Genomic DNA, 15,081 nt, shown 5'->3' on the forward strand with positions numbered 1-15,081 from the left:
TCGAAATGATTGACCTATCACAAGCGTCCATCCATGCAAAGTAACCAATGGGCAGGGAGCAGCGTTTTCTTCCGACCAATGAGAACGAGAGGGAGAGCAATCTCGGCCCGGCCCTTTGCCCGAGTCGTCCGTGGCCCCTCCCCCGAAGCGACTGCCCGCTTCGACCACCGTTTCGCGTGGTGGCGCCTCCAGGGGGCCTCCGGTCCAGAGGGGGCGCTCTAGCTCCCGTGGCCAGAGGCCCAGGCCGGAAGGGGACGCCGGCGAGGCGGAAGCAGCGGAGGGGGGGAGAGAGGCGGAGGGCCTGGCTGGCCGCGACGCTCCTCGAAAGCTGCCGACGCCGATTCCTCCGCCGACGCGACGCGGCCCCGGCCTGAGGGAGCCGGAGAGGCCGCAGCCAGAGCAGACGCGGGCGCGACAACGGAGGTGAGCTCGCTCTGGGCCGCCCAGCTCCCCCGCGCCGGGCAAGGGCCCCGCGCTCCCCCGGGAGGGGAACGGCCGCTTCCCCCGCGCCGACCCCGGCCGAGAGGCGGCCGGCCTGCTGGGCTTCCGGGCGGAGGGGCAGGCGCCCTTCTGGAAGCGGGGACGGGCCCGGTCCGACAGCGCCTCTGCTCCCCCTCCTGCCGGGCCGCGGAGGCCCTGGCCTGTGCCCGTCGCTGGAGGCTCCCCTGGGCCGCGTCGCCCCCTCGGCAGCTGGCGAAAAGTAGCCTCCCCTGGCTGACTCCCCACCCCCCGCCGGCCCGGGGCTTGCCCGCCCCCCCCGGGAGGAGCTTCCGGCACAACTTCCCGGGACCGTCGTCGCATTTGCTTCTTGTGATCCGCCTTCCGGTTTGGGAGCGATTCTGGCATGTGGCTTCGTGCAGTTCGAGTTTCGTCCCTCGTTCTGTTAGAGTCTTTTTCACGTTTGAATGGGGAGCTTGTGCTACAGGTGGGCTGGGAGGGGGAAAGGGGGTCCTGGTTTGTTCCCGGCTGCCCTGGAGAGCTTGTGGGCAGGAAAGCAACTTATAAATGGGATGTGTGGAATAAAATCATATTTGCAGATTATTCAGATTATCTACAGGATCGAGACCATCTTAAGGCACTTGGGATGATTTATAATAATTTCTTATTGTAAATCTTCAAATGGTGATTTTCTGGTGTGGTTCCTTTCAGAGGCTTGGAGCCCCAACCGGTAATTCTTTGGCAGAGAGATCGGTAGAAAGATTAGTTGAACCAAACCTAAGTTGTTAAGTGAGTTTTACCCCATTTTGCGACCTTTCTTGCCACATTTGTTAAGTGAATCGCTGCAGTTGTTAAGTAACACGGTTGTTTTATGTGAACCCGGCTTCCCCATTGACTTTGCTTGTCTGAAGGTTGCAAAAGGGGATCACACGACCCCAAGAGGCTGCAACTGTCATAGTGTTTCTTATGTATGCCCTGTGAACCGCCCTGAGTCCCACCAAGGAGAAGGGCGGTATATAAATCAAATAAACTATAACTATAACTATAACTAATATGAGTCAGTTGACAAGCAGCTGGATCACAGGACCATGGGGTTGCTGCAATAGTCATAAGTGTGAGAAAGTCATAAGTCACGTTTTTCAGTGCTGTTGTAACTTTGAACAGTCACTAAATGAACTGTTGTAACTCGAGGACTGCCTGTATAGTAGCCTTTTTTCTTTGGTTTGGCTTTCCTTTCCATTTTTGGTGTTACTGTTCTCTGTTAAAATGGATTACATGTTAAAACGGACTCTTGATTAATGGTGAGTCTCTTAATCATATTGTAGAATAGATTTTCTTAAAATATGTTGACCAGTTGTCTGGAATATTTCAGAAATATTTGAAATTGTTAGCTTCAGTAAACTCAAATAAAAAGTCCTGCACTGTTTGAAGTATTTTGTTTTGCTCTAGATGGTGAGGCTTGTCTTGATAAATTTCTTTAAAATATGGCTGTATTTATTTGCATTTACTTCTGTTGTGTAATAGTTTAGGATTTATGTTGCAATATTTGGAATGAGCTAAAACAGCCAAAATTTTTATAACATCTTAATGTGCACCATGTTTTTTGTGAAATAGACTTGATTTTCTCAGATAAATGAAAGGGTTTATTGCAGTTCGCTGGATTGGTTTAAAATATATTGCAACAACCTTGCTGGGTGGATATCTTGGGGGATTGTAGTCCCAAGTATTGGGAAAAGAATTTAGTAAAGGTGTGTTGTAGCTTTCCCCCCTTTGGAATTAGAAATATGGTTTTTTTAAAAAAAAATGAGATTCTGCAGGTTATTATATTTATTTGTATAGATCCCAGTTTCAGAGGGTATGATAGAACACAGGCAATATTGCCTAATTTATTTTCTTGGTCTAAATTAACAAAGCTAATTAACATATGGATCACTTCAGGTGAAAACAACTAAAGATTTTTTATCAAAATAATTAATATAAACAAACTTCTTTTGTAAACATGGATTTTATTTTATTAGAGTTGATGTTCAATAATTTAGGACTGATATTGGAATTGAGTATTTCCGTAACTACTCACAAATTGTTTTGCAAGCCACCAACAGGCTGTGACTTTTGTTTCAGAAGCTGTGTACTGAAGACGAGCGTGCTCAGGATAACATGTCCAGTGTTCCAGTGGACAGAAGCATCAGGCTGCAGGACATTAAGAAAGGGCTGCAGTTTATACAGTAAGAACTTTGATAACTGGACAGCTGTGTCTGAGAACTGCTGAACCTCTGCTTAAAACATGACAACATTTTTTCTTCTTATATACCTTGTGCTAAGTTTATATTAATTATTAGCTAGCTTTGCTGTTACAAAATAAAACCTGGGCAAAAAATTCTCTTGATGCACCGTTTCTCATATGTTGTGTTGCATAGTACTCTTTAATTCGCATTTGATTGCATCTTTATTTTGGAATATCTACTATATATGGAACTGCACATTCCGCCCTGTTAGCAATATTATATACTCCAATCATATTTCCTCCTTGGTGTTTTTGGAGATAGTCTGGATTGCAAAGTTCATTCATGTGGCAAGTGTATAGTGGGGGTAGAAGCCAAGATCGAGAATTTCAGTGGCAAGTGTCGGGTGTGCGAGATCCTTGAAGGTGATCTGATACTTTATCTTTGTGGTTTCTAGGTCTACTCTACCATACCCTGGGTCTCAAGAACAATATGAGGTAAGTGGCCTTCCTTTCTGAACTTCTTTACCTGAGGCATTGTGGTCTCAGCAGTGGGTAGAAACTTCTAGAATCTTGGCTGTTGTAGGATGTGATGATTTCTCTTACCTTACTGACCATGTCAGCATTGTCTAATTAGTGATTGGTTGTTAGTAGTGGTTGTGTGGAGGTAGCAGAAGGGCTATAGGTTTCAGGACTTCCTTGCTGTTTTTGTTAGATGGAACATTACTCCAGACTGATATAAAGCTTTGCTATGAGATGCACCTCTTTGCCCCTCTGTCTGGAGCCACTCCAGAACAAGTTACTGACAATAGCAAAGAGCTGCAGAACTGCCTGCGTGACTTACCCGAGGATTTATGTTTCAGATCTTCATACGAGAACTTGTTAAAAACCTGTTTAATGAAGGAAACGATGCATACCGAGAAGGTGATTGGGAAGGGTCACTGAACCATTATTCTGAGGCTTTGAACATAGCCGATTATGCCAATTCTGAAGGAATCCACATTTCTGATGAAATATTAGAGAAACTGCATGTTAATCGTATAGCCTGTTACTCCAAGAAGGTAGGTGCTTCCTAAAAATGCTCATGGCTTATCAAGAACTAGGTTTCCATTCTGTAACACTGGTGGGTGTGGTGGAATCAGCATTTTGTCATCCCAGGCAGTTAACAGTTATAGTAGTAAAAACAAACACTATATGATTCTTAACACAGATATAGCAAAATAGAACAGTTTCATCACCATAAAATGGCAGTAATAATAGCAGTCTTGGCAATGAGCATTCTAAGATCATAAGAGCTTAAAAAGTACCTGGCCTGAGCTCCCTGATGTACATTTTGTGTTTGCGTGTGTGCCATGTACTGTCTTGGAATATGCTTGCAGCCTGAGATTCAATTCACAAAATGGTTGACACTGTTCTGTCCTTCATTCTTACAGGGGTCGTATGATAGAGTTCTAGAAGAATGTGGGATAGTTTTAAAGTTGAATGAAAATAATTTCAGAGCCCTTTACCGGAAATCCAAAGCTTTAAAAGAACTGGGAAGATACAAAGAGGCTTACGATGCTGTGGCAAAATGCTCCCTCGCAGTGCCCCAGGTGCGCATGTCCTTTCAGCTAGTCGGGGAGGGGGGGCATTAATAGGGTTTACCTGCATGTGGTTTCAAAACAACAGAGAATAGAAAATTCCTCTAAAATAAAAAGGTGCTGGAGAAGCTTGATTGTCCCTATCTTCCCTTGGCTGGGGAGGGAGTGAATACATGTGCAATTACTAGGTATTGCTGTATTATTTTATTGGAACGTTGCATGTGGCCTAGAATTGTAGCTGACTGAGGTGATAAATGAACCTCAAGGATGCATAAATGTACATCATTACTTTGCCTGGACACTCTGCAAGGATGGTTAATGTAGATTTACCAGCATCCCCCTCCAGTGGCCTCCAGGTGCCTCTTGGTGCACAGTCCCGTCTCAGAGTAGCTCCCTGCAGGACCCAGATCAGGTGCAGGTGGCATCGATGTACCTGATGCCGTTGTGTGAAATTTCTAACAAATCTTTTGTGAATAATTTGCATTAGATCCTCTTTTTATTTAATTTCTAGGATGAAAATGTAATAAAATTAACTCAAGAGCTTGCTCAGAAGCTTGGATTGAAAATAAGGAAAGCCTACGTTAGGGCAAAAGTAAGTGCAAATAGTTGTGTACTTCTGAAGTTTTCGCCTAATGCGTCTGTTACTTACAAGGATCTGCTTCCTTGCAGCCTTCCCCCAACTCTGTTTCTGGAGAAGTAGCAAAGGTAAGGTTTTGTTCTGCTTTCTTTTTAAATCCTGTTAGTGAAGTAAAAATGTGGCATGGTTAAAAGAAACATAGCTTTCTCAATTTTTAAATATTCCATTTGGAACCTCTGTCTGCTAGAGGTTGGTTTAATTTAAATATTTAGAATAACTAGCTCTTACGTTTGAATGGTCTGTGTGCTGTTCTCGCTTAGGATTTTTAGCCAATATTCCCCTTTCATAACTGAAAATAAAAGTAAGATTTGCTTTTGAAAGGAGGAGGCCAGCCTGATGATTTCAAGCTTCCCACGTGAACAGCACTGGAGTCCTGCTTCAGTGGCCACTTTGCCAAAAGCAATTGGCAGTTTATTGAACGTATATATGCCACCTGACTCCCAGCAAATTTAGTGGTTAATTAAAAGGATATCTGGTATCAAAATTGCAGGAGCATCTTGTCTTTTACTTAGCCGGGTCTGACACATTTTATAAAGCAGCTGGCTTAAGTTTTTTGCTGTTTATACCTCTGGATGACAAATCTTTTGCTTGCTTTCAGAGCTCAAATTCTTCTGTAGAAGACATTGAATCAGGTGAGGCCTCCTGGACTTAACGGGAGGACGGGTAAACAACCGCATCACTTTGTGTGGGTCAGCTGGAGGTGGCTCTGTCCATTCTTGCTGGTTTGAATTTCTGTGGGACGGAGATACATTTCTCCCCTCCCAAAGTCTAAGTTGGGTTCCCTTGGCTTCTAAGTGGGCAAGAGAGAGTCAGGGATGAATGGTATCCAAGAACTGGAACAGCTGAAGGTCCCTCTGTGAGATTTTGTCTGCAGCCTTCTCCTTGCCATTCAACACATGCTGCTTAAGAATCTCTGCTTATTTATTTCTTCGTAAATGTAAGGGGTAATGTTTGCTTATGTGCCAGACAGTCACACGTCTCTGGATCTGTTGCACGAGCCTTGCCTCTCTTCTGGGGAAAGCATCCATTGGTACTTTTTTATCAGTGGGGGCTGAGAGAGGATGTGGCAGCCTCCGAGCTCCTTGTCCTTTGAGAATCTCTGCTAAGAGCTCTCTTCCCGAACCAATATCTCTTTCAGATTTTTCCAGTTGGACGGAAAAGATTCTTTCTTCCTCCTCCACTTCCTCTTCCCCTTCCAGTTTTGCTCCTGAATTGCCAAGTGACCTGCCTCCGTTAGCAGCTGTGTCCCGCATGGCTCTGCCGGCGGAGAAGACTGCTCTCTCCGCCCCTCCGCTGGCCAACGGAGGGCCCTTCTCTATCCCGGACGGCTGCTTGGACTGCGAGGATGGGGATGACATTATTGGAGATGAGCTGGATGAGTTGCTTGATTCAGTGTCTGATCCTGGGGATGGTGGAATGGTCAGTCCCCTCGCTTTGTAGAGTAGGGCTGAGGGGGAGGGGCTGCCTCCTCCTCCAGTGCTCCCCAGGGTCTTCTGTGCGGCCCCTTCCTTTGGGAAGGGGGAGGTTGGAGCTGCATTTCTGCACAGCCCGAGTTCTCATCTGTCCTGCGGCTTTCTCATGAAGCCGAATCAGTCTCGGAGGGAGTGAAATTTTGGCAGGGACCTGGGCAGAATTGACTCGTGTTGTAGGCTGTGGTCTTTTTCTCTTCCTTAGCCAAGTGCCGTCGTCCGAGGAGCCATGCCAACCGCCACCATGGCTCCCAGCATCCCATTCTCTGCCCCTCTGCTTGGGACGTTGTCAGTTGGGGCTCGATTTGTTCCTGCTGCCTCTCTTTCTGAAATGTATTCCCAGCCCCTGGTTTCTGCCCTGGACAACTTTTGTTCCTCTTTAAATAGCTTCTCAATCAGCGACTCTAAGAAAGGTAAGGTCAGTCTTAAGCAGAGCCGAAAAGGAGACGTGCTCCTGTCCAGGGTTGCAGCCCTCTGTTGAGACGTGGGCCTCAGGAAGGCAGCGCCACATCGGGGAGTCAGAAGTCCCGACTTTCCCACCTGAAATCAGAGGTGGTCTTTAAAGGGGACTGGATTCTCACAGAAAAATGCCCATCCTTGTCCTCTGAGTGAGACCATTGCCCATTTTGCTTTGTGTGCATAACTAATATGTGCCAGACTAACATGTGGTGTTCTTAATTCCAATAGATATACCCAATTCTCTTTCTAGAGATGTCAACACAGCATTAAGCAGTAATTCTCCTCTTCGGCTTGTAAGTATCTTTCGCAAACACTTTGCGGTTCTAATACAGTTTAGTGCAAATTTTAGATGGGTTTGTTTTGGTCATGTCTTTTTTTATTGGAATCGTAATCTCGGTACATTTTAAAACAAGCTAGGAGACATTTTAAAACATTTGAGGCCTGGATTCAAATCTCTGTCAGGCCCCAGGATGGCCTTGGGGTCAGCCGCAAGGTGGTGGTAATGATAAGGAGCAGAGGAAAAGATCCCTAAAGAATTCCCTGGGTTCCTGGAAAAGAGTGCAGGGCAAAAATGGATTCCACGGCTGTAGTGAGACGGTTTTCCAGCAACAACGCACCTGTTTCCTCCAACAGATGAATGGTCCCACATGTTTGTTTGGGTCTGAGACCTACATGGGGATTGCAAGTCCAGCTCGCAGTGACTATTCTGGCGTGTTCAGCAGCACACCTGCCAACGTGCCTGTGCCGACGGCAGCCTCTTTGGTGGCAAGAAACCCCCTGGAAGGCACCCATGAGCTCAGGCAGGCCTGCCAGGCTTGTTTTATCAAGAAGGGTGAGGAGCTGGGAGGGGGCCTCTGGGGCAACCTGGGCTTTGATGGGGGGGAAGGCAGCGCCCCACATTTTAGCCTTTCAGCCTTTTCTGAGAAGGGCCGTTATCCTTTCTGCCCCTCTTCCCTTTCTGCTTTAGCTTGAGCTCTTAACCGCTCCTTCTTTTGCTTCCTGAAAGCCTCCCTAAAATACAGGCTGACTGGACAAGAGGATGTTTTGGTCAGCATATGCAGCTGTGTGTACGACATTTGCTTTCTACGCATGAAACCTGCCTTTTTAGGTTTTATAACTCGGTCATATAACCTGGTTTTTCCCCTTTGTTTGATTTTCAGTATATATAACTAGTAGAGATTACCCTGCCCGCCTTTCCCATATGTTAGTTTCAGAGCATTTAAAGAGCAAGAATGTAGAATGTAAAAATTTACTGCTTCTGAAAACAAAAGAGAACAAGAGAACAGCCTGCATCAATGGAGATCACACTTCATATGGACCTCGTTGTGCTCAGCTCGGCTTCTACCTGTCGAGCCCTGATAATGTTAGCTTCCAAATTGCCCCATTCCAGCATTTAGAAGCTAGAGAGAATCAAATGGGCTGGGGAAAAATGGGTCAAGCTTTGTAACCTCTCTGCTGTTTCCCTTAGATCCCAAATCATTGGAGCACACTTACCATCTGAACTTAGAGCACATATGTAAGAAGGACATCCTGATTGGTAGAATAAAGAACTCTGAAGATAAATCCTGGAAAAAAATAAGGCCAAGACCCACAAAAACCCAGTATGTGGGACCATATTATATATGTAAAGGTAAGGGTGCCCTTTCTTGGATGCTTGTTTGGGAGCCCCCTTTCCCCAGAGGTCTGGGGCGGGGAGCAGGATTTCCTTATTGACTTTGAAAGGAGGTTCCCTGGGGGGCCCGTGGTTTCCCCATTTCACACAGGGGAGACCCAACTAGGACCAGCCAGAGGCTCCACCAGCCTCCTCTCTGCCTCACTTGCTGTCTGATGGTGCTGCAGATGTGGCCGCGGGAGAGGAATGCAGATATTCTGGCCACTGCACTTTTGCCTATTGTCAAGAGGAGATTGACGTGTGGACCCTGGAGCGGAAAGGGGCCTTCAGCCGTGAAGTCCTCTTTGAAGGCAGCGGAGAGATCAGCTTGACAGTTTCCCGGCTTCTTCAGGAGCATCACGGACTCTTCATGTTTCTGTGCGAGGTGCATTTCTTCTTAGGCCACACGAGGGAATTTTACCATAGAGCCCCCTGTCGCTTTAGGGAACGGCCTCATTAAGGGTGGGCCGATGGTTCTGGCTTAGGCTGCCAGTGTCTCCTCTTCCTGGGTTGTTGTTTTGTCATTAGCCTTTTAGCCCCATCAGACCAATTTGCCCTGGCAGCAACGTGGCCTCCACAAGGACCTCGTGTAGGCTTCTGGGAATGGAAAGCATAGTTGTCAGCTATCTGCTCCTCATAAATTCTAGTTGTTTTTCTTCTGATTTACCAAACCAGCTACTCAAATAAGCCTAAGAAAAGGAAAGCTGCACTTTGCTTCCCACCTCCCACCAGCAGCAGCGCAAAAGGCCAAGGAGGCTCGTCTTTTAGCTGCCTTTTCTGTTTCAGCATCTCTTGGGCTGCAGAGCCAGCTTGCTCCTCTCTCCAGGACTGTTATTTCATCCCCAGAGTTACTCCTTCTTCCCAGTTTTCTGGTCTTGACTGTCGTTGGGTTGTCCCTTGCAAGCAGAATTTGTCAGGAGTGGATTGCCTGTTTTGTTGAAGTGCCTTGGTTTTGCATTCCAGAAATGTTTTGAGCATAAACCCAGAATAATCAGCAAGAGGAATAAGGATAACTCCTCTTCCTGCTCTCACCCTGCTATGCACGACTTTGAGGAGAACAAGTATGTCCCTTTTCTGCCTTGTAGTTCAAACGATAAAATGTGCAGCTTTGTTTCTGGTGTGCACGTGTGCCCCTTCTCCAAGGCTCCCATTGTGTCTCTTTCCCCATTGAGAATGTGAGTGTGCAGGAGAGGATGGCTGTAGTAAGAAAAAGAGTGCAAGTGTGTTTCTTAAGTTCCTAATTAAAATGGCTTACATGATTTTCAAGGACTTTCTTTACTTACCCTTGACCTTTCTCTAAAACTCCCCAACCACGCAACCTAGGTGCCTTGTCCACATTTTGCGAGAAACGACCGTGAAGTATTCTAAGATTCGACCCTTTCACCCTCAAGGTCAGCTAGACCTGTGCAGGCATGAAGCTCGCTATGGCTGTTCACGGGATGATGAGTGTTTCTACGCTCACAGTCTTGTCGAGCTCCAAGTGTGGATGATGCAGAGTAAGACAGGTGAGACTCTGCTTTTAAAAAGCTCTCGGCCCTCTGGGAATTAGGCAGATAGTTCCTCATCCAGCCATCCACATGCTGTAAAACACTTTTCTAAAATGTGATTGCTGTTTAAGCAGAAATGTTTTAAGAGCCCAATCTTTTCTTCTGTTTTTGGTGTTCTTAGGCAATAATACTTTGTGCAGTACTATGAAAGCAGAAAATAATTTGTGTGTAAACTGATGTGCAATCTTTTGCTTGTCTTATCTGAAAGTAAGCATTGCTCGTATGCCTGGGCAAGATCATCCCACTCGAAGCTATTTAGAAACACTGCATCACAATTTCGAACTGTCTGTAAAGTAGTCTTCCTCCTTGGCTCTTTCCCTTCTTGCAGGTATTACTCATGAGGCTATTGTTCAAGAATCAAAAAAATATTGGCAGAATCTGGACTCTGTTGCACACGGAGCACAGGTATTTCTCTTAGACTGCCTCACAAAGGGATCAAAATACTGTACTGACTTGCAAAACAAAAGAAAAAATCCTCTCCTAAAAGTTGCTTTAGGTTCAATTCCTGTAGATGTTGTAGTCTCTCTTGCCTCTCAGAGAAGAGTATACTTAAAGAGAAATACCAAAAGCTAACAAGCCCTCTAAAAGCTTAAAGTGATGTCTTCACTGTATCGGTCCCTTCGTTGCTCGCTGGGGAAGATATTCCACAGGTGCTGCCACAGAGCGCTGTCCATGATTGCCCCCCCCTGCTCCTGCAGTTGCTTTCACTTGGGGGGAAAAAGTTTCTGAACCAAATCTTAAGTTTCAGATAGAGCCACCTATGGGAAAGTGGCCTCTATGGCTTTGTCCTTTCTTCATGGGTAGTTAATGGCCCAAAGAATCATTTTGATCAATCTAAAATGCCTTGTGTTCTGTTGTGTCTCTCAAGATTCTCAGCAACCAGGTGAAGCACGGTTCCCTGAATTTGAAAATGAAGTTTGTCTGTGCTCAGTGTTGGAGACATGGCCAAGTTAATGAGCCAGACAAAAACAGAAAATACTGCAGTGCAAAAGCCAGGCACCCGTAAGTCTTTTCCGCTTTTCAAAGGCGCTGGGGGGCAGCGAGTGGGTTTACCTGAGTTATATAGTTTCCTGTTCAAGTAGCTACTCTCCTTTTCTCCACCACTGGTCCGATCAGGTTGCCTGTCTGCCCCTGACTTGGCTGACAGCAGAGCTTCAAGCTGTGAGACCAAGCCATGGGTCTTTCCTTCTGCTGTCTAATCTCAAAAGCTGCTGTGCTAGGCCCGAATAAAGTCTCCAGCTCTACACAGGGCTTCAGAGCCACTAAAGAGTTATAAAAGGTGCAAAGCTTTTGAGTTCTCTGCAGCTCTTCAGCAGCCTGCATCGGTGCTTCTCAACTTTGGCAACTTCTTCAAGCATTGCTGGCAGGGGAATTCTGGGAGTTGCAATCTACACATCTTACAGTTGCCAAGGTTGAGAAATGCTGAGCTTTCACCTGAAAGTGGGGCGCCGTTAAAAGCCCCAGAATCTGCAGTTAAGATGGACTCAGGGAGGAGACTTTAGGTAGGCACGCTTGTCCCAGGATGATGCCCAGGTGCTGCCAGGCCCTCCTGGAGGGAGGCAGTAAATAGTTGTTGGACACCAACTTGCAACTGGGTGATACCTGTTTTGGAGGGGATTGTCAGTGGTGTCCTCAGAGTTTTTTCCAGAGCCACAAGCTGAGACATTTCCATTTGTGGGAGTTCCATTTTGTTTTGAGGCAGCCATCTTGAGGCAGTGATGTAGCTGAGTGGGCCTTTCCTGTACAGGTGGACCAAAGATCGCCGTGTCATGCTGGTGATGTCAAATGAGCGCAAGAAGTGGAATACAATTCGCCCCCTTCCCACAAAGAAGCAAGTGCCTTTGCAGTTTGATGTGAGCATGTCTCTATAACTTGCTTTTTTTTCTTTTCCTAATTTGTTCTTCATTAGAGAAGCAACTTTGCATGTTTTCCAACCATTTGAATATTAACAAAAATCCTAGAGTAAGAAAATAAGGATAAAATTTACCTTAAGGGAATGGAGGTAATTTATTTGCCTCTCATTTTTCTCTGAAGGTGGTTGCAAGGGATACTCTGCAGCCCTTGAGTCAGGTGGACTGAGAGAGTGGCCCAGATTTATTCACAGGGGTCCCTGCCAAGCCCTCTGTGCCATCAAAATCACTGGCAGGCCAAACTTTGGTTCCTTTGTCTCCTCCTCCTCCTCCCATCCAAGCCCTTGATTGCCCAAAGCTCTTCCTCTTTCCCCTCACTCCCAGGTAGAACTGACTTGTCCCTGTCCTTTGTCTAGCTGTGCAATCACATTGCATCAGGCAAGAAGTGTTTGTATGTTGGGAACTGCTCCTTTGCTCACAGTCAGGAAGAGAGAGAAATGTGGACCTACATGAAAGAGAATGGCAGTAAGTAAACCATTGCTGAAAGCAGGAAGCAAATTCACAGGCTCTTCCTAGTAGATGGGTCTCTCTGTCCTCTCTTTCTGGGGATGATCTGGTTAACATTGGGCTTCCGGTAGTCTAGTTCCTAGAGGGAAGCATTACCTTAAAGATCTGAGAGAATAACTCCAGGTTTCTGTGACAGAATTAAGGTGCGTTAATAAGAGTCCTTGAGTTCATTCCATTAGTAATAACTGGCTTCTTAGTTAAAGCCCACTCAGAGAGTTTCCTTGCTCAGATGTCACTTGCTGTGGACTTACATGAGCTCCTTTCCTTCAGTTCAAGACATGGAGCAGCTGTATGAAATGTGGCTGAAGAGTCAAAAGCCAGAAAAAGGAGAGGATCCAGTCCCTCAAGCACACAGAGAAAATGGGAAACAAATTCATATGCCAACCGACTATGCTGAAGTCACAGTAAGTCACAGAGACGGAGCAATTAGCCTGGATTCGGCCTTCTTGCTATGCAATGCATGCTTGATGATTGTGTGGCCTTTTGGCAGAGTGAGAGTGAGCTTTCTGAGGGGCTGAAGTGCAAGAGGTCAGGATGTCCAGAATCTCCTGTTCTGGGTGCAACCTAAGCATGCCTGAAGCCAGCCCTGGAGGCTAGTAGAAGCGCCCTCCGCCTTACATGCTTATGTGGCTTTGCGGGAGGAGCCAGCAGGTACACCGAGGCCCTCTCAGCCCCTCTGAACACATTTCATTTCTGGAAAGCTGCAAGTTTGGCTCTGTGCAAATTACTTAGATTTACACGTGTGGCTGCCCTACAGTTTTCCTTTGGGTTGTATCAACAGGTGGACTTCCATTGCTGGATGTGTGGCAAAAACTGCAACAGTGAGAAACAGTGGCAAGGCCATATTTCTTCTGAAAAACATAAAGAGAAAGTTTTCCACACCGAAGATGACCAAAATCGCTGGCAGCATCGCTTTCCAACTGGGTGTTTCAGCATTTGTGATAGGTAGGCTCCTTCTGAAAATCTGGGATCTGCTTATTACATCAACAAAAAGGCGGCAGTGATGGGTTATGATTCCCAGTTTAGCAGAGTTAGAGTAAAACTGTTAATCCATTTCACTGTCCGTACATGCCAAAAAGTCTCTACTTTGCCTTTTCAGTAGCGAGCAGAACTGGTGTTAAGTTTGGCAGCAAGGCCAAACCACAATAAATAAGCCGCCCCTCCCCTCCCCCCTCTTTCACTGCCCGCTTAGAGAGGCTCAGCGAGGTTGGAAGCTGGCATGGATGGCAAAAGGCCTTGCCTCGTGTCTGGGGTTGTGTCTGACCGTGGGTGCCGTGCACTGAGGCTGTATTCGAAGAAGGGGTGACTCGCTTGTTTCTGTTGTGCAGATTTATCGCTGGGGCATGTCTCGAGGGAAATAACTGTAAATTTGCACATGGACCGGCTGAACTCCGTGAATGGGAGGAGCGGAGACACGTCTTAAGGATGAAGTTCAACAAAGCCCAGAAGGACCACTTGATTGCTCCCAACGATAATGACTTTGGAAAATATAGTTTTTTGTTTAAAGATTTAAACTGATATGATAACGATGCATTGTGTTGCCAGATGGAAGCATAAAATCAGAATTTGACAATAATCAAAAGCATGTGACAGAAGCTGCAGATTTTCTGCTTTTATTGGCCCGTATTGTTCCTCCTGAAGAACAAAATGTAGTAGATGTGTTAGGGGGAGTAAGTTGGCGGGTCTGTCTGTGCTCTCATGAAACAGAACGGTGAAGTTATAATAAAAACCACAGCCTGAAGTCTTACGTGCTTATTCGCCTTCTGTTGGACAGAAGAAAGTTGGAAAATGGCCAGAGGAGGGTGTTGTAATGGCAAGGGAGCCCCCTCCGGCTGGCCTTTCAGCTGAAACCTTTTAAGGTAAGCTTCTTAAAAACAGAGGGTTTGAGCTCAGAAGAAAATGATGGATGAAATTCTTCAGATGTTTTAACGGAGAAGATTTCTTTAAAAACGTTTGCTATTTATCTCTATGTAGGTTGCTTAATAAAAGGATTTTCTTATTAAAAAGATTTTAAGCAAAATAACCATTTAACGACTATATGTCGAATGGGGTATTTTTCTCTATTTGTATGTTTCAATATAACTTACCAAAAAGGATCTTGGAAGAGAGATGCGTATTACTTTTTTGAGAATCAAGTAGTTAAAAACTTTGTTTCTTGGTCTTTACTGTTAAATGATGACTTTGAAAGATTCAGGTTGTATGTCAGTATTGTGTATTGTATGGACCAATATTGCCTGTAATAAAAAATTTTACATAAAGACTTTCCTAAACCCATCTCCGTCTCCTAAAAGGATCGTTGATAAGGAAACCCACCTGAAGGGAGACCCAGAGGTCGGCACCTGCCTGCCAGCCGGGAGGGGGGCCCACCTGGCCGGGCGTCGCTGGGGAGATGGGGGCGCTGCCCCTTCCGGCGGCCCGCGCAGGCGCCTTCCTATTGGCCGAGAGGAGCCGGCCCACCCGTATAAAACGCGGCCGGCCGGGGGGGGGCGGGGTCGGGGCGCTCCGCTCTCGTGGCGGCCTGGCGCCAGGCCTCCCCGCTGCCTTCCGGGGTATCCGGACGGCCCCCCTCCCCACGTTCCGCCCGGCCTGGGGGGGCGCCGAGGAGGCGGGCGCCCCTACCGCGGTAGACTTCTCCCGGGGCGGAGGCTCGTCGCGGGCCATG

At 46.5% G+C, this 15,081-nt stretch overlaps 1 protein-coding gene across 1 annotated transcript; it reads left to right on the forward strand.

Moving 5' to 3' along the window:
* Window positions 1-47: 47 nt before the first annotated feature.
* Window positions 48-14,693, forward strand: ZC3H7A (zinc finger CCCH-type containing 7A; the record flags this gene model as incomplete). Its single annotated transcript, XM_081338380.1, is given in 24 exon segments — window positions 48-281; window positions 283-423; window positions 2,560-2,663; window positions 3,118-3,157; window positions 3,523-3,720; window positions 4,093-4,251; window positions 4,751-4,831; window positions 4,909-4,944; window positions 5,475-5,508; window positions 6,015-6,295; window positions 6,551-6,758; window positions 7,033-7,097; window positions 7,438-7,636; window positions 8,273-8,434; window positions 8,644-8,840; window positions 9,419-9,516; window positions 9,779-9,960; window positions 10,331-10,407; window positions 10,871-11,004; window positions 11,750-11,855; window positions 12,269-12,377; window positions 12,690-12,823; window positions 13,201-13,364; window positions 13,748-14,693. Coding segments are annotated over 24 exon segments (3,333 nt in total). The 3' UTR covers window positions 13,938-14,693.
* Window positions 14,694-15,081: the final 388 nt, after the last annotated feature.

The sequence above is a fragment of the Vipera berus genome (genome assembly GCF_964194415.1).
Source record: "Vipera berus genome assembly, chromosome: 13".
NCBI lineage: Eukaryota > Metazoa > Chordata > Lepidosauria > Squamata > Viperidae > Vipera > Vipera berus.